Source organism: Pelobates fuscus, chromosome 4, assembly GCF_036172605.1.
Source record: "Pelobates fuscus isolate aPelFus1 chromosome 4, aPelFus1.pri, whole genome shotgun sequence".
NCBI classification, from domain to species: Eukaryota; Metazoa; Chordata; class Amphibia; order Anura; family Pelobatidae; genus Pelobates; species Pelobates fuscus.
The window spans coordinates 101,470,419-101,486,526 of record NC_086320.1 but is presented as its reverse complement, the minus strand read 5'-3'; the positions used below and the strand labels follow the sequence as shown (position 1 = coordinate 101,486,526).

At 41.2% G+C, this 16,108-nt stretch overlaps 1 protein-coding gene across 2 annotated transcripts in view; it reads right to left on the bottom strand.

Moving 5' to 3' along the window:
• NOL4 (nucleolar protein 4) overlaps window positions 1-16,108 on the bottom strand; it is a 305,245-nt gene that overhangs the window by 134,205 nt on the left and 154,932 nt on the right. For both annotated transcript variants that reach the window (XM_063451430.1, XM_063451431.1), the window contains exons 4-5: window positions 10,840-10,952; window positions 532-664 (exon numbers count right to left, since the gene is read on the bottom strand). In XM_063451430.1, the coding sequence (XP_063307500.1) occupies window positions 532-664; window positions 10,840-10,952 (246 nt within the window). The remainder of the gene's footprint in view (window positions 1-531; window positions 665-10,839; window positions 10,953-16,108) is intronic.

Below are 16,108 nucleotides of genomic sequence, written 5' to 3'. Positions count from 1 at the left end.
ACAGGAAGCCTGCATCATGCTGGTACCACACTTTCTGAGGCCTGTGCTTTAATCACCGCTCTACTTGCATGAAGTCATGATAATTAACCTGCACAGACACTGTGATAGAGGAATCAACGCCCGGGTGTACTCCAAGTAAAAGACGGTTGTCAATAAAAAAAAAAATGGAATGTTTAAAAACCACAATTAAGTGCTGGGTGTTCCTTGGTAGATTTATTAATTATAACCACAGGCTTACTAAGGAAATACAATACAAATATTTACCAACGTTGAAAGCAAATTAAGATGTTTTACAACCCAACGTGTAGATAAATAAAAAAACAATGTTCAAAAAAATCCAAAATAAAACAAAGCAAAAACATTTTTTTTCAGTGGTTCTAACTTGCCATTTTGTTATAGAAAGAGTGTGTATAATTATAGAAAATCGAAAACAAGGTACAAGGTACGTGCATATTTTTTTAATGTATGCAATGAGCTGCATGTACTGCCGATTAACACAATTTAATTCCGGAAAAGTAAAAAAATACTTGCCATCTTGCTGACCAGGAACATTTTGCGGGCTTTGCATCCTTTCTTCCAGGTTAGAACTGAGGTCGGAGTTCACAGCAGACATTCTAGTTGAGTCGCTCATATCAAATTCATCACTTTCTATCGAGCTTTCATCCTGTAAACATACATGCACAGTTCAGATTCTGAGATACAAAGGTCACTGGCAAAACATACACTTTTGCATTAAATCACAGTTTGTTTCAACTTCCTTGTGCAGCTACAGAAGCACAGCAGATAAACACTGGTGACACGCTGCCACACAGCGCATAAACAGTAGGGATAATTGACTGAACAGAAGGATATCAGTATTTCTGTTGTGTTTAGTGGGGATTCATATCCACCCAAAATAAGTTGGGCTATTACCTTACAGAAAAATATACAACGTGTCCTTCCTGATCTTGATTTATGCAGTCACAATCCTCTGATTTGTATAAGCAAAAAAGACTGTCATTCATATGACTTATAGTAATGTTTGGCAAGCAGTGTTACTATACTTATAATAACTTACAATAACACTTAAAGGGTCAGCAATGGCTTAATATAGATGACTTTTGCATGAAATAGTGCACCATGAAATATTCAATTATGTATGCATTTTACTGGCACAAGAAGACTTCTAATTTAGAGAAAATGTAATAAATATCGCAGTGAGAGACATTAGGAACAAAAACAGAACCTTTGGAAATAAAGCTAGAATTTGATTGGCTACTATGTGTGTTCATCCAATGATAGTACAGTTACAATTGCTGGATGCAAAATATGACATTTCTAGGGCAATAAACAGAACATAGGTTTGATCCATGACATTTACAGACAAATTGAGTTGAAACATTGCTGTCTAGTAAAAGGGGCACTCTAATGGTCCTAAAAACCTATGTTATTTGCATGCATTATAATGCTAGTGGCTTTCCTTTCCCGATCTGAATTCTCTCTTTTAGTAAAAACCGCAGCTATTGGCAACATTTATCACAGAAATTCAAACAACAGAAAGGGGAGGACTGTTTCCCTCACCATACAAGTACTTGTATGGAGTATGCCTGCCACTCTCAAATGCTAACAGGTTCACTCTGTTTTGGAAGTGTACACAAGCTCCATTGATGAAAACTGGAAATTGAGCTATGTGGTAAGGTAATAAACACACAGCAGTTTCTTTTGACTTGCATACATGATACGTTATTTTTGTATTTCATGAATGGATCTGCTGAATTACAGTTAATATAATCCTCTGCTGCCAGTGGTATATGGGATATGTTTAGCACTTGCATAGGATATAAGGGAGAATTAACAAAAGTTTTTTTTTTTTTTTTGGAAGCAACCTAACATAGGTATGACTCTACATCATTTCATTTTAAAAATTGTATAAATCATTATATGTCTTTATTTTGTAAATGTGTTATAAATGCAATCTAATAATTAATAGAGATTCCTCTCTGCAGTGTCTCTTTAAGCTATGTCCTACTATAAAGAACATCACTAAAATCTTATTTATTCTTACATATCAGAACATTCTGCTTGCAAACATATGAAAAGTCAGATAGTAGAGGGTACTATGGATTGTAACATAGTTGATCATGCATCCAGCAATGGAATAATGTATAAAGCATAGTGTCCCCATCCAATATATCCATTATACATCTGCATTCGTTTTCGTACGAATACGATTTCTTCCGGAAATGTGTTTTTTTTTTATATTCGTAAACGAAAGCCCTACAAACTAAATATAAACGAATGCATTAACTTTTCGTTTCCTATCGTTTGTTTAATAGACTCCGTGCTGCAGGGGAATTACCCCCACATCACGGAGAAATAACACTGCGCATGCAAAAAAAAAAAAAACAAGGAGGGAGCCGGCAGCGCTACCAGCTCCCTCTTTGTAATAAATGTTAATTCCCCCATTAAAACCTATGGGGGTCACACATTAGGTCCCCTCTTTAATTAATTGGGGTCCCCACTCGCCGCTCATGGGTGGGTACCTGATGGGGACATTAGGCCCCCCCATTATTTATTTATTTAGAGTCCCCACCCGCCGCTCATGGGCGGGGACATTAGGTCCCCCATTTATATTAATAGCCCCCATCTGTGGGTAACGGATGGAGGTGTGGGGTGGCACTATGTCCCCCCCATTTTAGTTATTTGTGTTCCCCACCATGGGGGAACGGGGAGGACCTGGGCCAGGTCGCCCCTTATTGCACTAGCGACTGGGCAGCAATTGCTGCCCAGTCACTAGTAGTTTTAAATGACAGCGAGCAGCCAGTGGCTGTTTAGGTGACATGCCCCTACTCGCAGCATGCCATGAGTAGGGGCATGCGGGAGGATTTAACCTTACTTTTATCAATATGGGGGTCATAGTGACCCCCATACTGATTTATATATCGTTTTATGACAGCGAGCAGCCACTGGCTGCTCGCTGTCATTTAAAACTGGATATAAAAGTATCTTATACAGAAGTGTAAAGAGTACAGTAAGAGTATGTCTAAAAAGTAGCTATTTAGATCTAAATAGCTATGTTTTTATATTGCAACATTGTTATAGGTTTTGCTATAACTTTTGGTTACATGTACTCTTACCGTAGCTCTCTATCACTTCTATATAAGATACTGATTTTTTATTTTTTTTTAAATTCTTTATTTTTGCGGTGCTTTGCATGACAGTAAAACAGTACATTGCAAGTCAGAATTTCCAGTACATAGCCTCAACATTTTTATCTTGCATCTTGTGAGACTGCACCAGTTATATAATTTTTAAATACAAGCAATAACTTGGATCCGGGTCATTTCCCGCGTAACATGTGTTATTTGTATGTTTGAGTCGTATATTCGGTTCTGGTATCCGCGTTCCGTGTGTTAAGTAGTTATGGAGTATGTGGTGCCTCCATGGCTATGACACTTGGATGTGCCTGTATGTGTCGGTATGGTGTCCCGTGGGCATATTGACGGGTGTGCACCAGTAAGTGACTTCTGAAGCGTGTGGGCTGTCCAGTACAGCCTCCTACCGTAAGTGTGGTCTCTGCCTCACGTGATGGAAACTCCTAACCTAGGGAGTTGTTGGGGGGGGGGGGGGGGGTCGTGGTAAGAGTGTATCAGTCACTCTATTAAGCGTTTGTGTCATGGCCCCGTCTTGGGTGTACCAGCTTCCCAAGTGTGGCGAGCTTTATATCGTGCGGGAGTGGGTCCCGTTGAGCCTGTGGTGTCAGTCAAGTACGGTCCATGTCAGGATTAGGCCTGTCGCGGGTTGTACGTGTGTCAGTCTTCTAGTAGGGATCGCAGCAACACAAACATTAAACCTTTTAAATGTCCTTTTGTAACTCAGGTGTGGTGTGAGGTTAGACAGATTTCTCCTGACCTGTGCTTTTACATGCAATTCCTGACTCATTTTAGACTTCACAAACCCACGAGCTTAAATTTCTACACCCACTAAAAGTGCAGGACAAACCCTAATCTTTGCAGAATAATGTACTTTGCTATATGATCACTATGACGGTAGGTAATGGGTCGAATATAACCTGTACATTTACTATGCTGCCCTTTTAAAGGCCAACTCCCGTTCAGTATTCTAGACTTGTCATCGATATAATATCAGCATTTAATGGACTCTAGCAATATATACATTTTGTCAGACCATTTAATCTTGTTTTTGTAGATTGAAAATAGTAAAGTGTGTTTCATATATTTTTAGTGTCACTATTCAGCCTTATGAGGGTAAAGGCCACTAGTCACGGGACACTGAGCTTGGCTTTAACCCCTATCAAACGTTTGAAGACATCAAAAACTTACAACTACCGGCTCAAAAACAGAGATCAGAAAAAAAGGACAAGATAATAAACAATTGTGAGTTTCACATTGATTACACGAACTGTAGAAATGATGGTAACGTTTCCAAAACGGCACTTGGTTTCCAAATTGGGGCACAAAAATAGATATTGTTGCCACCAAGGACAATGGGGTACTATAAAAAATGTTAAACGTTCAATGAAAACAACTTTGCAGTCTTTAGACCTGAAGTAAAGGTGAGCGCTGGGAAGGTGTCCCTACTGTGCCTCATTGTCAGCCAGTCCATTGAGGCCGTCTTGGGTCCGAGGACCGAGGGCTTCTGTTCCGCGGGACAAACGGTGCGGTGTGCTCTGGGTCCCAATTGGTAGTAGAGGGTCTTGAGGGTGAGTTGGCAGTCGGTGGGTCCAGTCCCAAGGCCTGTATTATTGTAGGTTCCTCTTCCATGGAGGCAAGTGTGAGTTGGGTTCCGTTCTGTGGTATCACCAGGGATCCGTTTGCCCCCCATCTATAGGTGATGTCTGCTGCCCTCAGTCTGTTTGTGAGGGAGCTGAAGGTTTTGCGCCACATGAGGGTGGATTTTGTAAGATCCTGGAAAAAAGTTAGGCTAGCGCCCTCAAATATCAGGGGTGGTTTACCTTTTAATGCAGACATGACCTGGATCTTGTCGTGGACATTTGGGCACCTGAGTATCACATCTCTGGGTGTGCTAGAGCGTGCCTTTGAGGACGTAGGCAGGCGGTAGATCTCCTCAGTGACCATCTTCTTGACCATGGTGTGAGGCAGAATAGTGGCCAGAAGGCGCCTTGTGTAGTGCATCAGTTCATCTGGCAAGATGGCTGCTGGGATGCCTCTAATTTTTATATTTGTGCGCCGATGGCGTTCCTCCATGGTTGTCTGCTGTGCCATTATGGCTCTTTGTTGCGCCTGAAGGTGGTGCATTGTTTCTTGCAGCTCAGCTAGGTATGTCTGTAATGTGTTTTTCATTTGTGTGTACCCTGTTTATGGCAGTGATGTCCTTTTTGATGGGGGCCAGTTCCGCCGCAAGGATTTTGTGGAAGTCCGATAATAGGATTTTTAAATCATGCATGGATGTTGGGGTCATGTCTGCTGGAGGGTCTAGTTGGTGTTGTGGCCCTATTTGGGCTTCTGAAGTTGCTTCTGCCTCCGGTTGATCCGTGTGTTGGTAGTGAGTCGCCGTACGTGGTGTGTCCACGGGAGTAGTTTTAGCCGGAGCAGGCCTTTGAAGCATGGCCCCTATGCCCCAGTTTTGTTCCGTGGCTTGTGGTCGCTGTGAGCAGCGGCCCATGGCTGGTGTGTGTGCAGGATGATCTGGCCTTTGGAAGGAGGCTTCGTCCCGCGCTTGTCGCGCTCCGTAGCCACCGAGTAGTTTCACCAGGTCTGGGATTGTTAGAGTGGGGTAGGCCCCAACCTTCCGTCTCCGCTTCGGCTGGGTGGAAGCCGCAAAGAAGGGCATCTATCGGCTCTGGAGAAGGTAGGGAGTCCAGCTGGAGGTTGGTGGAAGTTGGATTGGCTGAGGGAATTGGGATTTTCTGCAGTTTGTGCCTGTTGACTGGGGAGCTTGTCGAAATGGCGTCCGTTTAGCTCGCTGGTTAAGCTCCACCCCCCCCGAGATACTGATTTTTATTTCCAGTTTGAAATGACAGTGAGCAGCCGCTGGTTGCTGCTATTTAGGCAACATGCCCCTACTACACGGGGGGGGGGTAGGAGGGGGACCTGGTACAGGTAGGGGCATGCGGGAGACTTTAAACTGTGACAGGCCCCCCCTTATTGCACTAGTGACTGGGCAGCAAAAGTCACTAGTAGTTTTAAATTTGTTAAGGTGACATGCCACAAGTAGGGGCATTCGGGAGGATTTAACCTCCCTTTTATCAATATGGGGGTCATAGTGACCCCCATACTGATTAATATTTAGTTTGAAATGACAGCGGGCAGGAATAGGAAGGAAGGGTAGAAATGGTTATATATTTATTACAAGGATGGAGCTGGTAGCGCTGCCGGCTCCCTCCGTCCTTTTTTTCTCTTTTTTTGCGCATGCACAGTGCTATTTAAGTCTTAATGGACGAAAACAAATACATTTTTAACAAATTTGGGGATTGACGAATTAAATTTCTATTTAGTACGAAATCATTCGTACGAAACTAAAATTTCACTTGTGCACATGTCTAATATCCATATACTGTTAACCTAGTCCTACTGACCAAGAAGTATGCCAATATTCCACAGCAGCCTTGATGTTTAACCAGTAAATTCATCTAGTTCCCTGGTATAATGTTATGTTAAGCCTTGGTTAAATCACTTATCTTCCAGTGACTTCTATAATATAAAATATAGTCTATTATAGTTTACCTATTTAAAAACAAACAACTTGCCTACTTAAAGTGTGGTATATTCTCCTGAGACACGGGATATACATCACAGACAGTGTGTAAACACAACAGTAAATACATGACAGGAATTAAATGGCTTTGAGAAATCTAGATCATAATGAGACACTTAAACACAATCTACTTATTAACATCCCTGTTTGTGTTTACTTTACTGTGAAATGTGTTATCTCAGCATTTATTAGCTGATGCATCCGATGATAAATCTATGATATAAACCATTTCTCTAGTTTCCCAAATTAATTTTGCTTGGAATTTTACACTAGGGTAAAAGTGAAATATATATATATAACATATTTCAATACATTTCTGAAACATTGGTTTGTCATACATAGTTCACTATTGTAACAAGCACAAACTTATAGAATTATTGGAAAATGCTATTAGATACGTTTATGAAATGTTTTGGGGGGGGGGGGGGGGAGTTTCCCCACCCAAAGTGTTTTTAAACATTGTAAAAAGTGTAGCTCACTTGCCATTGTGCTTTATGGAAAAATGTAATTATGTCAGCAGGGGTTGAGATTAGACAGATGTAATGATTGATTGGAATTTTTGGGGTCATCTAGCTGCTTCAAGAGCTGATGTAGGTTGTCATTGTGAGACCTAATTCCAAGTGTGTAAGCAGGCATCATGTAAAATGCATGGCGGCTATATTGACACTGGATGCTTACTTGCATGATTGTACTTGTTAAAATTATGAATGCACTATTTGAGTATCTCCACCTGCGATTGACATGTTGTGCATATGGACAAGCACAAGATATTTGATGGCACACCATCATTTGGTCCACTTGTGCTCAATGTCCAGTCTCCTACATATCTGACATTCACTTGTCTTCTTCACTTATACCTATTCCTTTATCTGATGTCTGGTTACCTGATCCATGGCTTGTTCAACAGACTATGAATCATTGCAATCAGCCCTGACCTGTGGGCCAAACACAACCATGATTCTTACTCAACCACTTTTGCTTTCTGGGACTCTCTAGAAGAAATGTCTTGCATTTTTGTGTTCCTACTTCCATTGTTTTCTATCACGTGAACCTGCAGTCTGGACACCAAGAAAGAAAACCGTGTGCAGACTTTGAACGAGTGACAAACAGTTGTATAGTCTACTATCTGTCCAACAGTCTGAACTTTCATGTTAGCACACAGACTCTAATGTGTGTATAAATACAGACTGTAAACCCAGACAAACTTCCTAATTATAATCTGTGGGATCAGGGAAACCAAGGTGACAAGAGAACAAATGGTCTGCTGATTGGTGAAATGTTAATGAAGTTGTCCACCAGGAAAGCTTCTTTCTGTTATACAGTCTGAAATGACCCTGTTTACCATTTGAATCTACCTAAGCCAAATTGAAACAGCTTTTGTTAAACAAATATATAATCACACAGCATGCATATAATGAGGCTCCAACTTCATAAACAACGTTTTGCTATAAATAGATCTGCAGGTTATGGCTTATATCCAGCACTTTGAAAATCACACATTTGTTGTTATTAGTTCTGATAGATAGCGTGTGTTGGGCAAGTATCCCTTCTTAGAGAACTCTTTGTCATGTTAATAAACGCTGGCATCTTGACATCTCAGACATCCCAGTGGGATTTTGTTCTATTCACTGCCTTTCCTGATCTACTTGCAGTCAATACAGTAGTCACTCCAACTTTTAATTCCAATGAGGACCAAATACATTGTTTATCTAGTATGGGTCACCAGATCAGAACTTTGTAATAAAAAATACCCTTAACTGCACATGTTACCATGTAAACAACAGCTTGTCAAGCAACCATGACAACAAACAACAAAAAGATACATACACTACGTCATAATAATTAGCACTGGTTTAAAAATAGTAATATAACATAAAAGTGATTTAAAACGTGGGCTTCTCTAAGTGGTCATGGTGGTAGGAGTCTGTATGCGCAGCGTTTTAACATTGAAGCACTGTTCATACTGAGATATTTGCATTTTTGAGCCGGGCCCTAGTTAAACACCTGGCACACATGACTTAAGCAGTCTGTAACAAATGTCAGTTCTGTGCAAAAATATCTCTATCGTCAACATGCACTGCACACTGCAACATATATACAGAGCTTCTTGTCTCTCTATGCATTTGTTGTTGTTTTATTTCAATATTGCCTCCCTACCTTCCTCCCTCTTTCAATGTCTCAGAGCCAATTCATGCGCTCTGAATTGGTGAAATGGTCCAATCAACTGCTTCTCTATAAATCAATTGACTAGACCACGCAAACAAACTGACATCAGAAAAGGCATGAAAACCAGTGCAGGGGGGTTCTGTTCCAGGTAAGTTTAAATCTTTTTATTTGTTTTTTGTTTTTTACTCATTAAGTAGGGGGTGGGAGGTGAGGGGGTGGCTACTGATTAAGTAACTGTGCACTTGAAAGCGGGTTGGAGTAACCGTTGAAATTAAAACTGTGTGATCCACATAGTAAAGTATTGCCTAGGGTGATATCACACATGAACCTGCCCCATTCTGGATAAGAGAAGGATTTTTCAGTCCATTTTAGGACCTTGAATTACTGTTTTTATGAGCCAGTCTGGGATAATGTCCCACCTGAAAAACACCTTAGCCAATCAGCAACCGAGTTTATTACTATTGAGCAGAAATATAAAAGTAGGCATTCTTTCAGACAACATTCATTTCACCAAATACTCTGGCTGATATTTGCACCAAGTACTCTAAGAGCTCAAGCTTTTATTAAAAGCTTGAGAAAAATTAGGGAGATCATTTTTATTATGGTCCATGGAAGTTGACAATTTAATAAAAGTTATGATGATTTCAACCCCAATCTGAATTCTATATGGTAAGCAATCGCTATGTATCGATCTGTGTCTTATTAAAGTGACATCTTGTCAGCCTTTATTTGGTTAATACACTCTATAATATACGTAATCAAAATCAAGGCATTATTAAACCATTTTGTCACCATGTCACTAAAACACAATTTGCAGAACATACATATGGTTGCTTAGTAATGGTATAATCAAATGTGTCACACACAGCATTTAACAGGCTTCAAAAGGTACGGCGCCCTTTAGAGGTTATGCCAAGAATGTCTTGTGGCTGCCCCTAGTTTCATTTCAAACCATTTAGGAACAGTTCAATCTAAACTGGATGCCTCTTCCCACTATCCAGGGACCAGCACAAGTATAATTTACTGATTCGTATTATCAGTCTCAATCTTGCCCAAACTGGAGGAACTTGATTGGTAGAGAGTGCTAGAGGCAGGTTAATGCAATTTATGTCTGTTCTACTTGGCAAAATTGCTCAAGCTCTGTAGCTTATTTACCACCTGTTCTTTGTCTTATTTGCCTGCTTTTCAGTTATACCATCAATACATCTTGCTTTTTTTGGTTTCTCTACATACTGCGTTCTTTTTAATCACTTCGCTGTCAAGACACCCTGTTTCAGCGCTATAAAACCCCAAGCCCTGACATCCGGACTCTCATTTTCTTCAGGATCTTGTACAAATAAATTAAATAAAAATAAAGGTACTGATGTTGCAATGGTATAAAAAAACAAAGCAAAACAATATGGAAATCTGCCCTAGAAATATTATTTCTATGTAGTCCATGCTGTTAATGGATAATATTGACAGTGATAGCCAACTTTTGATATTCAGCAATCCTCACCTGATGTAATACAAAAGGCAAGCCATCAGAGAACTAAAATGTTTTTCATGTTTTTGCAAGATAGATTATAATCTATTTTTTGCCAACTAGATTATCGGCGTGTACAGGTAGGGCTATGTTCACTGCCCCGGCTGTGTAGCTTGATTGATAGCACAGGTTGGGAAACAGTCAGGTTACATATATTGAGGTGTGAGGCAAAAAGAAAAGAGGGCTTAGACAGTGGAAATAAACTCGTATTTTGTGTAGGCCTTAGTGAACATCCAAAGTGGACATAAAGTTAAATATATACAACATTGTAAACACTGTACATACCAGAAAATGAAATCATATAAGCAGAGAAAAAAACACACACAACCCCCCCAAAAAAATTTGAAAGATTTGCTTTGCACATCATTTTATAAGTAAAGGTCATATTTCATTACAGGACTTTATTGCAGGGTTACAAAAAATAGTGTTACCTCGTCCTGCTGGGAGTTTAGGAGTTGCAGCTTCATGTGCTTCATGTAAGCCATAGTTATTGGCATATTATAGTCGATCATGCTTGTCACTAATGTAGGAGGCTTCCCATTATCTGCAAAAAAATAAGTATGTGAAAGATGAAACACTATAAACCTGTATGGTGGCAGTAGCTAAAGATAACATATTACAAATAAAATCATGTTTGATATTAATTTGCTTTGGATAAAAAAAATCAATAAGAAAAACGTAAACACTGTGTAAGCTTGTCTCAAACCATCTCATGTCAAACATTGTCCTCAAATTAAATTCTGTCTGCTAACATTTATCGACAGTTTATTGGCTCCCGATAAGCCATTTATGGGTTAATTATTGATGTTTTTATCATCGCTAAAGGCTTATCAGGAGCGGATAAATATAACTTCGAATAATACTGATTTTTGAAAAATATTGAAAATCTATATACTTAGTGCTAAAAATATCTAATTCTGTGACTCACTGAATTCTTCCCCAAACTGCTCCCACAAAGTTGGAGGCATAGCATTGTCTAAAATGTCTTGGGATGCTGAAGCATTAAGATTTCCTTTTACTGGAACTATGTGGCCAGGCCTAACCCCTAAAAATAGCCCCACACCATCATCCCTCCTCCACAAAACAGTTGGCACAATGCAATCGGGCAGATAATGTTCTCTTGACATCCGCCAAAACATGGAATCCACAAAACCACTGGCACCTACCAAACAGAGAAGCATGATTTCTCACTTCAAAAAACACATTTCCAGTGCTCCAGGTCCAGTGGCAGCATGCGGTACACTATTCGATCTGACGCTTGGCATTGCACTTGGTGATCTGAGGCTTGCATGACATGGTAGACATGGGCAATTCGTTTTGGTCTGAATTGAAATTCGTCTGAATTTCGGCAATTCGGACATTTGAATGTTTCCGAATTGTCGAATTTCCGAAGTGCCGAACCGAATTGCCAAATTTCAAAAGTGTTTCTGAATTTCTGAAAAGTGGCAAAACAGGAGAGGGAGGGAAAAGGAAGGGAATGATGATAGGAATCTAACCCTACCCCTAACTTAACCCCTAACTCCAACCCTAGAAGGGTTAGGGTTAGGTGCCGAATTTCAGAAGTGCCGAATTCCCAAATTTTGGAAGTGCCGAACTGAAGTGCCGAAATTGCCAAATTTCGGAAGTGCCGAACCGAAGTGCCGAATTGCCGAAGTCCCAAATTTCGGAGGTGCCGAACCAAACCACATTTTTTGCCCATGCACATCCCTGCTGCTCAGCTATGGAAACCCATTCCATGAAGCTGCCAGAAAGTTTTTGTGCTGATATTAATTCCAGTGGAAGTTTGGAACTCTTCAGCTATGGAATCAGCTTTTATGCACCACATTCCACAGCACTTGTGATCAGGTGGCTGAATTACTGCTGTTCCTAAAGTCTTCCACTTTCTTATAATTTCACTTACAGTTGACCGTGGAATATCTAGCAGGGATGACATTGAACAAACTATTGCAAAGGTGGCATCCAATGATAGTACCACGCTTGTCAAAATGACTCAGACTGGGGGCGGGGCCAAGCCAGCAAGCTGAGCAGACGCATGAAAGCTGGGCTCCTGCTTTACTTGCCGAATTCTTACAGATACTCGCCAAATTTGAGACAATAAGCAAACCGGAGTGCACTGCCTATATCAGGGGTGACCTGGTGATAAACCTGATACCTCAACCGAGCGGTTTGGAGATCGGAAGCCCAGGGTGGATAGCTGCGGCCTACAGATGGAGGGACCGGGGAGAGGCGGCCGCTCTCCTCGCCCAAACATTAGAGGTACAGACCCACCAACGCCCTGCTCCCCCCCCCTGGACCGGCGGGGGTCATCCCGGTCCAGCCCTGAGGGGTAACCTTCCTGCCCGAGCCTCAAGGGTGGAACCCAGCGAGCAACGAGAAGCAGCGCAGCCAGACAAAATGGCCGCCGCCACGTGTGCTCGAGGCACAAAGAAGCCTGACCTAGAGGCCAAACTAGACAAAATATTCGCCAGGTTCTGGAGGACAATAACAACCAGGGAGCGACAAGCCAAGGCATGCAAACCTGTCACAGTGTTGCCGGTTACCTCCCAACAAGAGAGTACAAATGCAAATACAGTCCACAAACGGCAGCGTGGACGGCAAAAACGAAGAGCCCGAAGGCCCAAGCGACTAGCATGGTCAAAGGCGGCGACCTATCACAGCAAGTGCCCGGTGAAATTACACCCACCTGAGAGGCATGAAAAGGCGACTTTACACCAGCGGCACACTGCGCCAAATGAGAACCGGACACAGCCGAGGGAGCACAGGCAGACCACAACGCAACTCCTATGCCGACATCGCCCAGAAACGTATCCTCACCCGGGCAGGCCCCAGAGGCGACACCACGACCCGCAGCACAATACCTCACACAGGCTACCCCACGATAGCAAGTCCACTTCACCGGAGCGGAGCTCCGATCTCGCAGTCGCAGAGACCTCATGCATCGTACGGAGCTGCTGGCTACACTATACCACCAAGCAGATCCCTGCGACCAGTCAGCAGGACCAGAGATCTGGAGTCGGCTAGGGGATTACCTTAAATTGGCTACCGGAGTCCAACACCTACCTTGGGTTCCGCTGGGACACTTGCAGACTTCACATACACTGCGGACATATTTAATATAGGCAGCAGAGGACTCTATTCACAGCAAAAGGGCAAAGTTCTTTTCGCTTTTACACATGTTGATTTTCTTGTTTTATTTGCTCTCTCTCTGCCTCATACCTGTAAGTACACACTAAGTACTGACCCCAATGCCCACTATCCTACTAGCGCTGGGTACTTGCAAATTAACTTAGCATACAACTCTGCTCACACCGGGGGCCGTGGTGAGGGGGGAGTGCCACTCAGGATCTAGAGATAACATGCTGAGCCTCTCCGAGCATACCCCTCAATATCTTGTTTCCAAATTAGTTTAGCATACTTACCCTTGGGATCACTAATCCATAGCCTTAATGGCTAGGAAGGCTCTAGCTATTCGTAAGGTAGACATATCAGCCTGTTATGATGATGTGCAATTCAACTTGTTACTAACCTATGTCGGTCATGTCACTTTATCTCATGTATACATACTACTTGCTAATGACTAACCTTATGATTTACTCATCACTCTAACGCAAAAAACTAAAGGTGCTGATAATCACACCACCTGGTAGATGAGCTTACACAACAAGCACCCTCACCACACTATCTCTCCTAAGCTCTCTCCAATCTCGAGACAAACATGTGCTAGTTTAACATATTGCTTGTTGATGCTATAGTTTAAGCCTGATTTTTCAACTACACTAGGCTTGGTGGCACAGCATCACATACTGTTACAAATGTTTATACCGTGTCAGTGTTTTACTCTTATATTCAAACTCTGAATGCCAACGATATCAGGATGCCACAAGCAGGTGTCTGTTTAGCTTATTAAGTTCATAAACCCAAAACCGTACAAAAATTTTCAACCCACTGTTTACTCTAACTGTTTAAATATATATCTCGACTCGTTTTACAGCATTATTTTTAAAAATTATATGCAAATCCAACAAGCCACAACACGGTTATATGAAACTTGAGCCTGCTGATGCCGTTGTGGCGATACAGGCACTGTTGTAACTACCTGCATATCAAAAATAAAGAATAAAAAAAAAAAAAATAATGACTCAGACTGCATGGCTATGTACTTGATTTTATACACTTGTGGCAATGGGTCTAATTGAAACACCCGAATTCAATAATTAACCCACTATATATATAGATGTCAAAATACCACAGTATTGTAGTATGCAACGATACCTTTTCTATTGGACTAACAAATGATATCAAAGACAAGCTTTCAAGTGCTTTCCTCTCTTCCCCAGGTCTGAAGCAATACTGAGGGTAGTGGATGCATGGAATAACCTTCCAGCTGAAGTGGTAGATGTTAACACAGTAAATGAGTTTAAGCATGCATGGGATAGGCATAAGGCTATCCTACCTATAAGATAAGACCAGGGACTAATGAAAATATTTAGAAAATTGGGCAGACTAGATGGGCCGAATGGTTCTTATCTGCCGTCACATTCTATGTTTCTATGTTACTGATCAATCTGATAGAGTTTACTGGACTAATACGGCTAATCCAATCTACACTATATATTTATATATCTAAAAAGATATGTATCCAGATAGCACTCCATGGACTCCAAATAGTATAAATAAAACTTAGCTTTTATTTGCTCAAAAAGTAAAAGATCGACTGTTCAGTTTGTAATCCAAACTTTCATCAGGATCCTGATCCTGACCTAAAAGCTAAGATTTAGTTATACTATTTGGAGTCCCTGGAGTGCTATCTGGATACATATCTTTCTATTGATGCTGACTAACACCGGGCAAATACATTTTTAAAGTTTGAGTGCAAGACTATATATATATATATATATAATATACTACTATATGGACAGTAGTGGGTAAATTATTGAGTGGGTTAAAATCCTTTAAATCCCATTACATACATACATATATATATATATATTTATACACACACACACACAAACACATATTCGCCATCAGATGTTTTCTTTCATCAGATCTTGTAAGTAATCTAAAGATATCATAAGAAAAGGGTTGAGGTTGAGAAAAGGTGAGAAAAGGGGGAGCTCATCCCATGTGACGGCTATGGGATTCAGACTCTCTCAGTGTTGTACAACATTGATTTGGCTTTTGGCAACTGATGCGTCAGGAACCGAAGAGAACAGCTATGTGAAGATGACGACGGACGCAACGGACATCCTGAGGCACGTAAAAATAACTTCCCCTGAGTGAATTATATGTAAATTTGTTGACTAATGCCAACATGCACTGATGGCAGCACATTACGCCATCCCCTAGTGAAAAGGTTTAGTGTCCCCCAACCCCCCTAGTTTTGACTGTGGTATCTTATGTGCCCCCTCCCCTAAATATTGTTCCTAGAGTCGTCACTGTGTCTGCATGTGTGTCTGTGTGTGTCTGTCTATCTGCAATTGTGTCAGTGTGTATATATGTGTGTATGTGTATATGTGCATACATCTCAGACTCTCGCCAACATTACACACAAATACACCCCTGCATTTAAACGTCAACACTACATACAAACCCCACCATTATATATAACCACACCACTGCACCACACTTCACAAACATACACCGTACATTCACGTATACATACTGCATATGAAAACATGGTTACATTCAAAAACATAAACA